Source organism: Pseudophryne corroboree, chromosome 1, assembly GCF_028390025.1.
Source record: "Pseudophryne corroboree isolate aPseCor3 chromosome 1, aPseCor3.hap2, whole genome shotgun sequence".
NCBI classification, from domain to species: domain Eukaryota; kingdom Metazoa; phylum Chordata; class Amphibia; order Anura; family Myobatrachidae; genus Pseudophryne; species Pseudophryne corroboree.
Window position 1 is genome coordinate 873848635 of NC_086444.1, and position 18204 is coordinate 873866838.

The 18204-nt window shown below is 42.1% G+C and overlaps 1 protein-coding gene across 1 annotated transcript in view; it reads right to left on the bottom strand.

Annotated features, from left to right (window-relative positions):
• LOC134914642 (fibrillin-2-like) overlaps positions 1-18204 on the bottom strand; it is a 253243-nt gene that overhangs the window by 162257 nt on the left and 72782 nt on the right. Inside the window, exons 3-4 of the mRNA XM_063920063.1 lie at positions 3551-3633; positions 428-526 (exon numbers count right to left, since the gene is read on the bottom strand). Of these exons, the coding sequence (XP_063776133.1) occupies positions 428-526; positions 3551-3633 (182 nt within the window). The remainder of the gene's footprint in view (positions 1-427; positions 527-3550; positions 3634-18204) is intronic.

Genomic DNA, 18204 nt, shown 5'->3' on the forward strand with positions numbered 1-18204 from the left:
TTTACAGTATGCAAATTATAGATGTTACTTCAGTGCTGATTGGTTGCCATGGGCAACTTCTCCACTGACTCCTTTCTCTGCTCTTATCACTGCTTAGTAAATGTCTCCCTTAATCCCTGTCTTTGTGTAATTATGCCTGGCATGTAAATGGTCTTAGCAGGTCATAGAAATATGAAGTGTGTTTGTGCATACCTCCCAACATGACCCTCTCCAGGAGGGACAGAATGCTCTGCTTCTGGACTTCCCTCTTAAGTTATGATTGCCATCACTTGTGCTGAAATACCTTTCTTATCCATTAACCTGTTCAACACAGGTGCCGGAAATCCTAAATTAAGATAAAAATCCAGAAGCAGAGTATTGTGTCCCTCCTGGAGAGGGTCATGTTGGGAGGTATAGTTTGTGCGTCTGTGTCTATACAATCACTCACCTGCTCCAGCCCCACAGTTTGGAGACAGCTGTCCATTTGAACATGTACACATATTTGGTCTTGAACAAAATCCATCTCCACAGGTGTTCCGGCAGATTGCTGAATGAAAACAGAAGGCCACATTATGTTCCCCATCATTGTACAATGCATTTGTATTTAAAGACGACTGTGTTGTCATTTCTACATTGCTACAACGGCGTTCCAAGACATATCGTTGGTACATACTGGCCGACGGACCAGGGATACATCACCATTTAATAGAACGGCCGATATATTGGCCAGTGTGTATGCACTTTAACAGTCCAGGTTTTAGTGATAACCATGCTTGAGCACAGGTGACTTAATTAGTACCTCAGCTATTTTGATGTAACCATCTGTGCTGAAGCCTGGATAGCACTAAAACCTGCATTATTAGTGTGCCTTGAGGACCGATGTAGGGAATGCCGGCACTAAATGATTAACAGGGCCATCTTTCATATGGGCTTATAGCTGAGGGTCCACTCTTTCCAGGGGTACCAGATTTTTAAAAAATTGGCCCTTGTAAACCGGAGATATCCAGTTATCCAGTTATAGCAGTGGTCCCCATCCAAGACTGTTAATTGCTCTTTCCAGCCAGATATCTTGGGTTCTGTCTGACTTAGAGGTTTTCTGAGTGTTTTCTCCTAAAGCTGGGATTGTTCTCTTTCGGAGAACACTGGCAGCTTGTCTCTACGATGCACAGAACCAGAGATATCAGACCTCAAGCAGCTGGTCCCTGCTCCAGCTCCACACGCCTGGTATGCAGTTTTATATTTTTGTTGGTGGATTGCTCTGGCTCCTGAACTCTGATCCCCAAGTCCCCAGTACCTCCTGAAAGGTGAGACTCTCTAGATTGTTATCCCATTCAAACCTAAGACATCTATTTCCAGGAACTTGAGATATGTGCAATCAAGCATGCAGCCCTCCCACCAGAAAATTATGAATATTAAGCCCACTCCACTATCCATCCCTCCCCTACATATTAAACACCCCCTACCACCCTGGAAGTCATGTACTGTGGCCACTTAATTCAGCCCAATGCCTACTTCTACACTTTAGTGTTCTCCCTCCCACCCCATCTCCCACCATCTGTGCAGTAAAGGAGTAATTAGCAGAAACTACTGCTCCAGGTCCTACATGCTGAGCGGAATATAGAACACCCCCTACCACCTTTGGGACATCAAAGCTGATAGCACCCCCCACCTCTATCGCTGGAGGATGGGTAGGGGCCCCAGTGCATTGCTTTGCCCAGATGCCTACACTGCTGTTAAGACAGCCCTGAGGATTAACAGGTCCTACAGTACATTTACTTAAAGGCAGGGACTCTACAACATAGTTCCATCCCAGACATACTGTATATAGTGGTATCTTAATTGTAGATAGAGGAAATGGTTTGAACAGCGATTTGTCAAAATGTTGCTGTAGGATTTAAAGTGGTGACATAATTAGAGATAGAACAAGCTTGGTTCCCCTCATATAGGGCCAGATTTATCAAGCCTTGGAGAGTGATAAATTGCACAGTGATAAGGGCCCCATACACTAGAATGATAATGCCCGATTTCATCCAATTTCGGGCATTCGGGACGATATCTCGGGTGAAATCAGGCATTTTGGAGGTGTTTCCGATCCAATGCGCGTTCCTGTTAGGGTCGGATCGGCTCCCCTAGATCGTTAATGCTGCACTCGTGATATGTCGGTTCTCGCAGGCATGGGTGGGATCGCATAAGATATATCATATGCAAAATGTACCAAATCGTATGGAATCGTATGGAACCACTCCCGGGAAGCTCCCGGGAGAGTTCAAGGGAAATTGCCTCCAACTTCAGCCTCAGACATATCATTGTAGTGTATGAGGCCCTATAAAGTACTAACCAATCAGCTCCTTACTGTCATTTTCAAACACAGCCTGTAACATGACAGTTAGCATTTGATTGGCTGGTACTTTATCTGTCTGTAATTTATCACTCTCCAAAGCTTGATAAATCTGGGCCTAAACCCCAATTTCCATAAATTGCTGTTTGTTACATATCTCAAAAAATGTATATAAATCTAGCAATGTTCAGTGTGCTGTGGTTTCTAGAAAATGTTGTGTAGGGACATATATAAGGACATATGACATTTATTTCGCCAACTTTTAGTGTGATGAGTAACAGACACCAAAAATGTGTGTAGTATTTAATGATTAGACTGATGTCACCATTTTGTTTTTCCAAAATGTTGCCTAGAAAGTTATACAAATAGAGCGTATTTAAATTGAGAAAGACAACGTATGGCAGCTTGTAGAGATTCTAGACAAAAGCTTATACAATTTTAAATGGGTTTTAGTAAGCAGATAGGTCAGACTGAGGGGGAGGCTGTGATCTATTTATTCCGCTTGAAGTGAATGTATCCATAAAGTAGTTACATATGTTGATAAACCCTACTGGATATCTAGAACTATCTTACCACCTGCAAAAGCAAAGTACGGGAAGACATCCCCAAGGCCTGTGCACAGAAATATCCATATAAGGCCTTAGTCTAGATAAATGGCCTATTTGTAACACTTCTGAGGAGAAACAAAGGGAAGGATTCACTGTTGCTGACCCCAGATGCCACAATATTATATTCCTCAGTTGGGACACCTTCTCTCTATGAAGGCAAAAGCAGAAAATGAAGAAAACTGCTGCTATTCTTATTTTTAGGACAAAACAATTAAAGACCACCATGATTTTCTCTGTGGTGACTTCACTACCCTGGGATGTGGAACAGACGATTCAGCTTGGCCATTAATATAACATCAGCTGGCACAAGCTATTACTGTGCTAAAGGCTGCTGGAGGCTGCACTGTTTTCCCTTCATACGTAAGAGTAAACCTGTGAGGTTTGGACAGAGTACTTTGCTTGTGAAGAAGAGACATGAGGGTGTGAGGTTTGGATGGCTTTTGTAAGTGAAGGGGACAGGAAAGGTTTGGAAAGTTCTATGAAAGTGAGGAAGGGAATAGATTGCAACTGTGGTCTAGGTTTCTATTGTTCTGATATTTGCCTTTCTTAGAAATGTGAGACAACGTTTAGACTGGGAGGCCTAGCAATTTCTTTAATCATGAAAAAATATCAGATTGATACTTACGAACAATACACTGGTTTCCGCCCGGTAATGTTTTCCACCCTGGACAACAGTACGAGTGAAACCGAGATCCACAAACATTTGGTCTAAAACAAAACAAAAATAAAAATAGATAATTTTATTTTTTTAGCAATGTAAAAACGTATACATATTTCATGTGTCCTTTATGCCGCAATCTAATCCCCAAAAAGGAAAGATAGGCATATTCAAGCACATAGACATAATAATGTCGAAAAACATAACAGAGTGAATGAAAACATAACACAGAATGTCGAAAACATAACAGAGTGCAACTTGCTTAGCACAGAAGTCCAGTCTTGTTTTATTACTGTTTTATTCCCAATTGTAAAGTGCAATGGAATATACTGTACGTAAATGTTTCTAACAAAGAATAAGGCCTACTGCAGAACCACTCTCCCCACACCAAGATGAAAAGCAAGTGGTCACGTCACGCTATATATCACTTCACCGCACAGTGCTGTAAAGGTTAAGGCACAATCCCGCTGGTATCACACATCATAAAGATCTAAGTCATCAGATAACGCTGACAAAACTCTGCATATTCAAGCACGCTTTTACTTGTTATGCACTAATGCCTGCACCCAGGAGATGGAACTGTGTACCTGGAATGCACAGTCTTGACTAGATAAGGTTATCAAATCAAAAACACATTTGCATCATATTACCTAGACCCAAAAGTCTGTTAGCAGCATCTGTGTTACATCTCTCAACTTTCCCCTGATAGGTTTCCAACCCCAAGTTGATTCCTGCATTCTACTATGTCCCTTCTTTAAGTAGGGAACCTTTGGAGAATGTGGTCAATCTGTGCATTCTTGTGTGATTCTGATTGGAGGGTTGTGGCAATATATGCTACATGACTTTACAATAGTGGGAAGCAGGGCTATTTAGCTGGACCCTATATGGTTTTCTTGCTAGTTTCCGAGGCAAAGTACTCTTTGCCTTCACACTACTGTACTTGTGTGAAAATATGTGCCTGAAAAGGTGCACTGACTTATAGGCATGGTAAATATCATACACATGATAATAATTAAATAAGGAAGGAGAGATGTTAGTGCCCCAGCAAGAGGTCTTATCAGCATCTCTAATGTGTCCTGGCTTTCCCAGTATAGCTCCCAGTAATGCTTTGCATCAGTAGGGCTTTTGCAGGACAAACCAGATTTTTGGCAATGAATATGTTTAACTTGGAATAATTATTTTTCTAGAGTTCAGACTGTTGTCGCTTCTTGATTAAAGAATTAGTGCTTTACTGTGCTTGACGTACAGTATTAAGCTGGTTTTTGCAGACAAAGAAAACTTTATGCTACACGCCTGACTCAGTTTTATATTTTGAAAAATGGAAGCCCTACACATACTTAGGAGCTATATACAGTTTTCATACATGCTACAGCTTACCCAGCAGTGTCCATTTGGCATATGGCCATTAAAACCATTTCAAACCCGCTTTCACAGTAAATGTCCGTTTTCTAATATATAAATAAATATATAAATTAATAAATAAATATATATTTATTGTGCACACATATTTTGCAGAGCTTTTCATGGAATATTTAGTCATTCATATTAGTTCATGTGCTTCAGTAGAGTTACAATCTATGAGCCTAATTCAGACCTGATCGCAGAGGCAAAATCTTTCTCTAATGGGCAATACCATGTGCACCGCAGGTGGGGCAGATATAACATGTGCAGAGAGAGTTCGATTTGGGTGTGGTGTGTTCAAACTGAAATCTAAATTGCAGTGTAAAAATAAAGCAGTCAGTATTTACCCTGCACAGAAACAATATAACTCAGCCAAATTTACTGTAACTCTCTCTGTAAATGTTATATCTGCCCCACCTGCAGTGCACATGGTTTTGCCCATTAGAGAAAGATTTTGCTGCTGCGATCAGGTCTGAATTAGGCCCTATATTCCCTACCATATGTACACACACAGCTTAATTGTTTTGTCAGAAGTCAATTAACTTACCAGTAATTTTTTGGATAGAAAGCCAGGCAAACACGAGAATTACATACACATTCCTGACAGATAGTGGAAATTGAGGCCAATACCTATGTGCTGTGACATAGTATTGCTAGCCATTATGCCAACTGTGCTGCATATTTTTGACAATTTACAAAATTAATATTAATACTTATTTAGTTCTATAGTGTATAATGCAGGGTGTGTTCTATTATTATATAATTAATTAATTGCTTTCCACTTTTTCCCTGAGATTTATGTGTTGATTTTGTATTACAGAACTGGAGGAACTTCAGGAAAAATGGCTTCATGGAGAAGTTCCTGGGTCCCGGTAAGGGCAAGGAGGTTAATAGCACAGGGCCCTAATTATTGATGTGCACGTAGTGCCGCCACTAAGGGCGCATTTGCTAAAGGGTGGTACTGTTCTTGTCCTAATGGCACACATATTTGGCTGAGTATTTGGTCAATTTTACCACTGCCCCACATCTCGCAGGCTATTACATTTTGGCCATGGACTGACAATGTAGGTAGGTGTCATGGGCCTCAATATGGTTTCTGTGAGAAATCAGCTTTGGTCCTGCCATGAGCTTTGATATGTGAAACTGATTGGTGAAGGTGTGTTTACTTTCCTGTGCATAGGTACACTAAGGGGGGTACACACGGAGCGATGTTCAGCTAATTTCTAAGCAATCAGCTGAACATCGCTCTGTGTCTAGGGGTGCCGGCGACAGCGATGCACGGTTCCGTGCGTTGCTATCGGCCGGCGCTAGATTGGCACAATCTAGCAGGTCGCTCATTTCACCACTGGGTGAAATGAGCGCCCCCCCCCCCCCATGTCCACCCCACCCCCCCCTCGCTCAGCACACATCGCGCTGTGCCGAGCGGGGGGAGAGATGTGTGCTGAGTGGTCTATGCTAGACCGCTCGGCACAGATCTCTGAGGAAATCTCCCAGTCAGTACGGCCCTTAAGCATATGGAGAGGAGCAGGGGACTGATTGCACAGTTGTTTGGAATTGGACGGAATAAGGATGTTAGTTATGGAGAAGGCACACCAGTGCGTCCAGTTTTGTGGAGCAGTATCTGATTGATAGATCTACAGTAAAAAGATAGACAGTTAATTGGTCGACCCCAAAAGGTCGACAGAGTCAAAAGGTCGACAGGTAAAGTAAACAGTACTTAAGGTCGACAGGTTGAAAAGGTCGACATAATGGTTGATATACATATGACACAATTTTTTTTCTTTTTGTAATTTTTCCACTTTTTCATCATTTACCATCCACATGGACTTTGATTGGGAATAGTAACCTGCCGAAATGTGGCAAGCGAAGGAAGCGAGCCGGCGAGGGTACACATTTCCACTCATTTGTCTCAGTTAATGTGAAACATACAAAAAATTGTGGCAACATTTCTTGCGGCAACCATTTTCATTTTGACCTTTGGACCCGGTAGACCTTTCATACCTGTCGACATTTTCTACTGTCTACCTTTTGCATGTCGACCATTGGGGTTCAACCGATTGACTGTCTATCTTTTAACTGTAGATCTATTGAACCACACCCACACAACCACGAGATAACCTTGTGTGAAGTGCATCTATGCAAATGAGATAAAGGGGTGGAAAATCCATATTTTCAAGACTGCACTTTTCTACTCAGAAGATGGCCATGGCCATTTCCGCCGCCCATTGATTGATTACAGTAGGCAATAAACCAAGTAGTATTTTAGCGGAAAAACTGAAACATTTATTTAAATGAATGGTTCTGACGTAAGAGGCAGTTACACGTTGACGTGGTGTCACACTTTTGTACAGAACCATATTATCTTTAAGCAATACGTTAGTTTTCTTGTTTGATATCGGTAATAAACAGCATTGACTACAACCCAAATCCTTTCACAAAGCATCCTACTCATGTATAAACCAAGGGGTTACAAAAATAGTTGTACAGCTTTTAAAAGATACACTTTTAATATATGCCAGATAATGTCACATCTGGTGGCTATTACGGAAATGAGGAGATCGTGCTTTTTTTTGCTTTGAAGGCGTCTAAGCTACCTTGAGAATGCAGAGCTGAAATCCATTCACATGAGCTCACATAACTATAATCTTCAAGCCTGAAAAACTAGGGTCAGCAAAAGAGTAAAATGAATATTCCTCTGCTAACCCCTAACTCATATATATATAGAAAGGATTCAGATTTCATCTGCAGAATAGAGGTGAGCAGAATGATATAGAATTTAGGAGCCAGAAAACAGATAAAGAAGCCAGATAGACCTTTTATAAAGTCAGTAACAGGATGCACCAACCAAGCGCTACAGAAAGGACACACAAAAATGTAGAAAATATATTTTACACATGCTAGGTGTTCACGCCTGTTAAGCAAATAAGAACGCACTTCCTTTTTATCAGTGTAATATGATTTTTTCGTTATATTATAGTTGGGTATTGTTTATCTCGCACGCACGGAGCAATTGGAGATGTTAATAGATGTAAATGCAATTTTACTATTTGTTACAACATTCTAGGACATCTATTTGATCTATTTGCACTCTTAACCTGATTTTTCACAGCAGTGGTATTAAAATGTATATTTTAATTAAATTAAATTGCAGGCAGGGGCATAGTTGCCCCTTGGCCAGGATGGCATTTACCAGGGGGCGCCAGCCGAGGGAGGGAGGGAGCCGCTCGGTGGTGCTACCCGCAGCCAGAGGGTAGCATAACTATCTACTATGTCTGAGCAGACAGGACACCGACTTTCTCCTCACCCTATCTATGACACAATCTGGGGCCAGTAGATCAGCTAGTCCATGGGTCTTCCACCTGCGGCCCTCCTGCTGCTGTGGAACTACACATCCCAGCATGCCCTGCCTCAGTTTTAGCATGCTTTAATAGCAAAACTGTGGCAAGGCATGCTGGATGTGTAGTTCCACAGCATCTGGATGGCTGCAGGTTGAAGACCCATAAGTTAGTCAACAGAAGTCTCAATCGCAAAGAACAATTATCCAATCATCGTGCGCTCACTGTTTGGATTGGATAATTGTTCTTTGCGATTGTATTTCCTAAAGGGTTTAGTGGCCCTACTTTTTCCTTTCTGCTGCATAACTGGTTTGCGCCTTGGATTATTGTTAAACACCATTTTGGCCAGTCAACAGAAATCTGTAGGCAGCAGAGTTGGTGGGTGTGCTGATCATCACCCTACTGGTCGGTGTCCTGTCTTCTCTGCTGCTGCTTCCAGCTGGTTCCCCCTGACAATGAATCCTGGCCAGCAATGTGGGGCTGTGTTATAGGGAGTGTGTGTGTGTGTGTGTGTGTGTGTGTGTGTGTGTGTGTGTGTGTGTGTGAAGGGGGGGGGGGGGCGTTGGGGGCTGTTGCTGTGCTTTCCTTATTTCAAGTGTTGTCTGCACTACAGTCCCACCACAGCATCCACCTCTGGACTGCAATGCTCTCTCAGGGGGGTTGCCGGTCTCTTACTTTGCCGGGGAGCTCAGACCCTAGGTACACTACACTCTGATTGCTGTTAAAACATTACAAATAAAGCGCACAAGGCAGAAGAAAACCTTTGAAACAAGTCTTTCAGGAGACTCTGTCATGGCAGGAAGTCCAAGGTGTACCACAGATTATATGAAAGCTATGACAGCAATATTAGGTAGAATATGTAACCAAATTAAAAAAAGAAATAAATGTAATATTAATAGTCTAGGGTTGTGAGATGTGCAGACCATTATCATTGTTGGTTTAAAGAAAGTGAGGCTTATGCAGCGCTGAACACAATTTGGTGATAACTGCCCCTGCACTGTGTGCATGGAGAAACATTACAGTTTATTCACCCGCATATACAGTGATAAGCATAGCTACTGCTGGGTACCCCATACACACAAATGGTTTCAAAACCATTATGTGCACTTACTGTATATCAGCTTCAACATTTTGAAATCCAGGGATCCAAATGTCTCTAAAGTATAATCTGATCATGTAAATAAGTGATTAAGTGCAAAATTCAATGCTTACTAATTAATAATGAATATGGATTGTCTGAGTGACAAAGATTTTTATACTTGTTTTTTAATTATTTTTGCTGGATTTGCAATAAAAGGAATTCAAATACTAAGAAACAGAAAGTGTTGAAAAAATATTAAGAATTGGTTATTATAGTTTTATAGCATGTGACAGGGACTCTATGGGGGTTATATAAGAAGTTCTAAGTTTAAGGAAGCTGCATGTTTTTCGTTAAGTTTGCCACTAACTCTAAAGCCGCAAAACCAACCACATAACTAATTGACATTTTAAATTTAAATCACACCGGTTTCTTCATAACTCATAACCTATTACATAAAACCTATTCTAAACTCAGAACCTATTACTATATGTTATCACATAAAAACAATATTGTGCAATGATTATATATCAATTATACCTTTTACAATCTAACAAGTGGCTTAATATTGGTTGTATACAGCTGCAGATTTACTGCTAAGCGATTGCTAAGGGCCCAGCGGGCCCGGGCTGCTGACAGAGCTGTTTAGTGATATGCACTGCAGAAGCAGAATCTCGCGTTTACAGAGAACCCGGTAGCCGCACACCATCGGGAGGCAACCGCAACATCATGCCAGTGTGTGCTGGACCAGACACACAGGAATTAGGAACGCAAAGTACTCCTGTCTATTTGTTAGTTGTTAAAAATGGGACATTTTCTTGTTACATTGGCTGATGGGGAAATAATCAGGTTTACCCACACACTACACCATTTTTACACCTGGACATTTAGTCAGGTTATTGAGAATGCACACACACTGGTCATTATTGGGAGATTGAGTCCGAGATTTTCGTCCTTGTCCGCCAAATAGGATAATCATGCGGTCGTGTTTGTGGGCAAGATTTGCGAAACGATTGTTCATACTCACTATACAATAAATCAGGCCAATCTCCAGATTATTGGCAAATCGGGGGGCGATACTGTAATTGTATAGTGTGTACCTAGCTTTAGGATGTGTGGAGGCTCAGCCTAACAACTGGAAAGTTACAGTTCTCCATGTCTCTCCATTTTCTTCATTTTAGTCAGGAAGAGTGTAATTTGCACTTTATACAGCACCTGTCCTGGATGCAGCACAGAAATCTCACACATGTACACAAGCACACACATGCTCACACACGTTGTTTGTGTCAACAGAAATGCATTTGAGTACTGTGTTACACTGAGCTGGGTATAGACAATATGGCTTTTTACTTTTATTGTTTTCAGACCATTTTTTTCTTGGACCACCATGAAGGTCGTCCTTTGTAGAGGTAACTGGCAAGTGTTTTAAGACCACCTAAGTATTTTTACATTACTTGGGGGAGGGAAAGGTAAGCACTGATAAGAATCTGGCTGTAATTTAAAAGCTCCATATAAATTTCCAGCTGTCCAGCGCATCTGCCATTAGTGTGATGCTCATCACCGCTGCTGATGTTGTCTTACCCCACCCACTGTGTCCATTCTTTCAACTGTCATCTGTATTTATCTGCCATTTAACCCAAACCTGCCATCCTGTATAGACATTACTGACATAAATGCCCAGATTTATCAAGCCTTGGAGAGTGATAAGTTGCACGGTGATAAAGTACAAACCAATCAGCTCCTGACCGACATTTTACAGGCTGTGTTTGAGAAATTATTAGTATCCTTTATTTAAATGGCTTCACATGGGATCCGCAGCGCCCAATTACAGAGTAAACAAATAAGCAAAACATGAAGACAGTGACTTACAGTTCAATAGAATATAGGACAAGTACAGGGTATATAAACATAGTGCGTCAGTAAACAGCACTGAAATAAGTATCAGGGTGGCAGAAAACCATGGGATTTGGTGCCATCAAAGGGAGTATTGAAAAGAAGATTAAGAAAGAGACCTAAAAGCACATGAGGGAAGAGGACCCTGCTCGTGAGAGCTTACATTCTAAAGAAATGACAGTTGGGAGCTGATTGGTTGGTACTTTTTCACTGTGCAATTTATCACTCTCTAAGGCTTGATAAATCTTGGCAAAAGCATGGCAATAAGCTGCTATGTAGGAACTAATAATGCAACATATTTAACTTTACTTGTTAGAGAGTTAAAAACAAGAATTAAAAGATGTTTAAAGCAACCTTAAGCATGATGCTTATCCGCTGGACTGGAGGCACTAGGACAGCTAAAGTGTCATTCTAGTTAGTGAAATTTTTTGGGGAGTTGAAGAGGTTTGAAAAAAATGGATACTGGGAACAGAGGCGGAACTACCGCCAGTGCAACCAGTGCGTTGCACTGGGGCCTGCCTCTGTCCAGGGGCCCAAAGGGGGACGCTGTCTGCCGTAATGCGTAACAAGGGCACGCTGTCTGCCGTAATGTGTAAAAAGGGCACGCTGTCTGCCGTAATGTGTAAAAAGGGCACGCTGTCTGCCGTAATGTGTAACAAGGGCACGCTGTCTGCCCTAATGTGTAACAAGGGCACGCTGTCTGCCGTTATGTGTAAAAAGGGGACGCTGTCTGCCGTTATGTGTAAAAAGTGTACCCTGTCTGCCGCTATGTGTAACAAGGGCACGTTGTCTGCCGCTATGTGTAACAAGGGCACGCTATCTGCCGTTATGTGTAAAGAGGAGACGCTGTCTGCTGTTATGTGTAAAAAGGGGACGCTGTCTGCCGCTATGTGTAAAAAGGACACGCTGTCTGCCGTTATGTGTAAAAAGGGGGACGCTGTCTGCCGTAATGTGTAAAAAGGGGACGCTGTCTACCGTAATGTGTAAAAAGGGGAATCTGTCCTCCGTAAGGTGTAAAAGGGTCTCTACTTGGTGTAGGGGTGCTACTGTGCGGCGTCATTTGAATAATGGAGACTACTGTGCACCGGTTTATGAATTGGTATTATTTTGTGGCCACACCCCTTCCCCACAAAGCCATGCCCCTATGTAGTTTTTGCACGCACCTATGGCGCGCACTGCCCCTGTTTTGCATTCAGGGGTGGGGCTCCGATGCCGTTTCTTGCACACTGTGCTAAAATGTCTAGTTACGGCACTATTGCTAGGTATCCAGCATTTTGTCGCACCTGGGCCCACCACTCGCTAGTTCCACCACTGACCGGGAATATCACCTGCCAATGCTAATTTCCTGCAACCAGCGGGTGGGCCTTGTGGCTAAACACACCCCTCAGCATGGAATGTTATTCCAAATTAGAAAATGTCTCGGCACTCACATTAGGTCTCATAACGGGGGAGAGAGTTAAAGTACCTACCAGCCAATCAGCTCCTAACTGCCGTGTTACATCGGCATATCCGTCGGATTAGATATAAGGACATGGGTGGGGATCGCTAATGCCTATACATTGACCCGTCTGTGGATGAATCATCTGGAACATGGACTTTTCTGGGTGGTAACTTCGCCACCATTTCAATGCACAGAACTGTCCCATCTCATGGGAAGGTCATGAACATGTATGCTGTTTCCATTGTTCGATCATAGCATGTGGAAGGCAACTGGACACCTGTTCCAGGTCTTTTACATTCTGCATGAAGTGGGTGCAAGTCCAGATACTACAGATGACAGTTTTAGACAGATAACCAGTGGACAGTATAGGCCTCCACATGCAGACACACAGACGTTTAGTATTCCCGGGCGGGCTCTGACAATATCATGAGGAAGTAAGCAGGTTGCCACGGGCAGAATCAGTATGTGCCATATAATTCCAGTTTAGCTACGGGTTTCCCCTCCAGACATCATGGGGGCGATTATGAGCTCAGCCTGTCTGTAGATTATTATATTTTTCTAAATTGTTCAACAACATATTCTCCTTGTTCCTCATGTTGCTGCACATGTAATGTATGTCACTTTAAGGGGCGATTCATCCGTCTGTGAGGCACCAGTAATGACACTCTGTGACATGATAGGGTAGTAAAGGCTCAAACACTGGTGTGCCGCAACCATTTTGGGGGCTTTTTATAGCTTGCAACTGCGATCCCGTATGCAATAAACATGACCCCAGTGTCTTACTACTGATGGCCATTCTGCACGACAATAGGACCAGTGTGTGTATGAGCCAGGGCTGCGCCTTTGTAGATAAGTAGCGGACCTGAGATGTCTCTATTGGGCATCTTAATACAAATCCCAGCAGCTGCTGCGCTGACATGTTTTGCGCACAGTCGCTGTGTATGGGATCACAGCTGCAATGGCCTTAGCGTCCGTCTCAGGCCCGCAGTACAGTTTGCTACAATCTTGCCAGATAACTTCATTTTTCAATGTGCCAAGTTCATGGAACATTAGGGTGTTATCACAGAGTTTATGAATGTGGATTATGTACAGTATTTTATATACAGAATGCCATGCTTTTACAGGAGTCAAGAAGCTCCTTAATGTAAATGTCAGCCACTAACTATTTTTTGTGGAAGAAGATTGTAGATAACTAGAGAAGTGGCAGCGGGAAGCGGTTAAAATACCGCTAGTTGGGAACCTGGTGGAACCCGTGGCAGCTACTCCTGTCACACGGTGATCCTATGATCTGACCTGTGTACAGCACATCTGTATCAGTGACATAGTTGTAAGTGTCCCTTTGTTTGTATAACATCATCGGATGTATTTAATGCATTTAGCAGAGGCTTTCAGAGAAAGTAAATGCAAAACATCTAGCTGTGTCTCTTTCTTACTTTGAAGTAAGTATGCTGAAACATTCTGCAAACAGACGAAAGGACATAATACTGTGCTTCAAAGGCTCACAGGGTGCTGATCTCTCACCCACATCTTTGCGAGAGCGATAATATCACAGACACAGCCGCACATCTGCGTACCAACATCCAGACAACCCACACTCAAGATAAACCACCTCCTGATTCTTCTGAAGTTCACATATTTTCATTACAAACATCCTGTTGTGCAGAAAACAATTGTCTCATTGAAGGTATCCCTAGGTTCCACATCTGATGATTACATTATTTTGTTTGCATACAGTAGTAAAACACAGAATTTTTTCTAAGTACGGAAATTCTTTTATGCTATTGATTGCTAGTTACCAGTTGTTATATCACTTAGATTTTTTTTTTTTTTTTAAATAGAGCACATTTATTGTTATTCTTTTGGTTTTTCTAAATGTTATTACCTATTGCTATATATTATGATTGTTCTGCTAAAATCACGATTTGATCTTTTTAATCTTCCTAGCCTGAGACGGGACTGCACCTCTTGTGAGCCTAACCATATACAAGTCATGTGCAATAGCTGCAAAATGACCCAAGCATTGCTTGTTTGTGTTAAGCCAATTAAGTATGAGGGCCCACGTCCTAGTTGCATCTTTTAGTGCATTGCATATAATCACCTCTGAATATAACCACCTCTGAACCCAACACACCATAGCTGGTGGGAAGAGGGTCCAAATTTTATTTATCACTTCCATTAAGTTGGTATCCCAGGAAATGGAACTGCAAACATACTATTGAAATTTGGTAATTGGAGCGGGTACCAATGTGCCCACACGATTCAACGGACTAGGTTCTCCAATCCTACTGATCGTGAAGTCAGATCCCAGTCACTCCTTCACTAGTGGGATAACAGTCTGCGTTTTAATCTTTGCCCTCGCAATGGTCAGCTTGGGAGGAGTCTTCACGATCTTTAGCAATCACATCACATTGTTAACCACGAACTTTGATTGTTTAGTCTGCAATTGTGTTTCCCGGGTGCCCAACTAGCAAAAAAAAACAAAAAAACAAACAAGAAAGCACATTCCGGAATGTTGACTTTTATTCTTCCCAAGTTCCTAAATTGTGGTCTCCCAGGTCTCCATCTCTGTGGACCTCCTTTCTTTCGTGAATAACTTTTTACCTTGCATTGTCTGGGTCATGCCACCCCACCTCTAAACCCCGCTCCTGCAGTAACACATTTCCATGCTGCGACAAAGGCTATACCTCAGACTAACCCAAGCTTATGCCCCACTACTACATTGCTTTTCTGTTTCGCGCCCAGAAAACGGGCCCTCCTTTCGCATTTCATCATCTTATTACCAGTAACAAGTTTCATCAACGCACTGATTCTTTCACCTATGATCCATTGAAAATTTAACTTTACACCACCGACAGGTGAAACCAACAAATACAGCTTGATTGTACCTACTGTAGAAAAGCTACATGAAATCTCACAATTGAAACATACCCCTCTAAGTTTCTGTCCGTTTGGCCATTTATATATGAGTGTTGCAAAGAGACAATTTTTGTTTGTCATACACCAGGTACCTTGGACCATCTGACATTTAATGTTACTGTTTCCACGAATATAGTACAGACACGATGAACTTAGAAATGATATAGTATAGTACCAAGTCATTATTGACGTACTGGAGGATAAAAAATATCTTAGAGGTAATGGTAATGGAAGAGCTGAACATTATTATCCACTTGATTAACCTATACACATAAAGAACATTAACTAAAGTGTGTTTATGTTGGCCTGGCGTTGCAGTATAATACACTGCCATAATTGTAATGCATCACCAGGACTGGGTAAATGGCTTTTTGAGAATTGTACTGGCTTGGCAGTTAACCTGTAAAATTGGAAATTATAATGTTCATAGTAAAATAATACAAGTGTGCCAAGAATGAAGTATGGTTAGAGAACTGTAGGTGGAAAGTCATTGCTTGGGAACAGCCCAGAGCCCTGCCATGTTCTAGAGATGAGCGGGTTCGGTTTCTCTGAAACCGAACCCGCACGAACTTCATGTTTTTTTCACGGGTCCGAGCAGACTCGGATCCTCCCGCCTTGCTCGGTTAACCCGAGCGCGCCCGAACGTCATCATGACGCTGTCGGATTCTCGCGAGACTCGGATTCTATATAAGGAGCCGCGCGTCGCCGCCATTTTCACACGTGCATTGAGATTGATAGGGAGAGGACGTGGCTGGCGTCCTCTCCATTAGAAATTAGATTAGAAGAGAGAGAGAGATTGTGCAGAGTCAGACAGAGTTTACCACAGTGACCAGTGCAGTTGTTGTTAGTTAACTTTTATTTATTTTAATATATATCCGTTCTCTGCTATATCCGTTCTCTGCCTGAAAAAAAACGATACACAGCAGCAGCCAGTCACACAGTGTGACTCAGTCTGTGTGCACTCAGCTCAGCCCAGTGTGCTGCACATCAATGTATAAAAGGCAAAGCTTATAATAATTGTGGGGGAGACTGGGGAGCACTGCAGGTTGTTATAGCAGGAGCCCCCAGGAGTACATAATATTATATTAATTTAAAATTAAACAGTGCACACTTTTGCTGCAGGAGTGCCACTGCCAGTGTGACTAGTGGTGACCAGTGCCTGACCACCAGTATAGTAGTATATTCATTGTTGTATGTATTGTATACTATCTCTTTATCAACCAGTCTATATTAGCAGCAGACACAGTACAGTGCGGTAGTTCACGGCTGTGGCTACCTCTGTGTCGGCAGTCGGAACTCGGCAGGCAGTCCGTCCATCCATAATTGTATTACAATATATACCACCTAACCGTGGTATTTTTTTTTCTTTCTTTATACCGTCATAGTGTCATACTAGTTGTTACGAGTATACTACTATCTCTTTATCAACCAGTGTACAGTGCGGTAGTTCACGGCTGTGGCTACCTCTGTGTCGGCAGTCGGCAGGCAGTCCGTCCATCCATAATTGTATTATTATTATAATATATACCACCTAACCGTGGTTTTTTTTCCATTCTTTATACCGTCGTCATAGTGTCATACTAGTTGTTACGAGTATACTACTATCTCTTTATCAACCAGTGTACAGTGCGGTAGTTCACGGCTGTGGCTACCTCTGTGTCGGCAGTCGGCAGGCAGTCCGTCCATCCATAATTGTATTATTATTATAATATATACCACCTAACCGTGGTTTTTTTTCCATTCTTTATACCGTCGTCATAGTGTCATACTAGTTGTTACGAGTATACTACTATCTCTTTATCAACCAGTGTACAGTGCGGTAGTTCACGGCTGTGGCTACCTCTGTGTCGGCAGTCGGCAGGCAGTCCGTCCATCCATAATTGTATTATTATTATAATATATACCACCTAACCGTGGTTTTTTTTCCATTCTTTATACCGTCGTCATAGTGTCATACTAGTTGTTACGAGTATACTACTATCTCTTTATCAACCAGTGTACAGTGCGGTAGTTCACGGCTGTGGCTACCTCTGTGTCGGCAGTCGGCAGGCAGTCCGTCCATCCATAATTGTATTATTATTATAATATATACCACCTAACCGTGGTTTTTTTTTCATTCTTTATACCGTCGTCATAGTGTCATACTAGTTGTTACGAGTATACTACTATCTCTTTATCAACCAGTGTACAGTGCGGTAGTTCACGGCTGTGGCTACCTCTGTGTCGGCAGTCGGCAGGCAGTCCGTCCATCCATAATTGTATTATTATTATAATATATACCACCTAACCGTGGTTTTTTTTCCATTCTTTATACCGTCGTCATAGTGTCATACTAGTTGTTACGAGTATACTACTATCTCTTTATCAACCAGTGTACAGTGCGGTAGTTCACGGCTGTGGCTACCTCTGTGTCGGCAGTCGGCAGGCAGTCCGTCCATCCATAATTGTATTATTATTATAATATATACCACCTAACCGTGGTTTTTTTTCCATTCTTTATACCGTCGTCATAGTGTCATACTAGTTGTTACGAGTATACTACTATCTCTTTATCAAC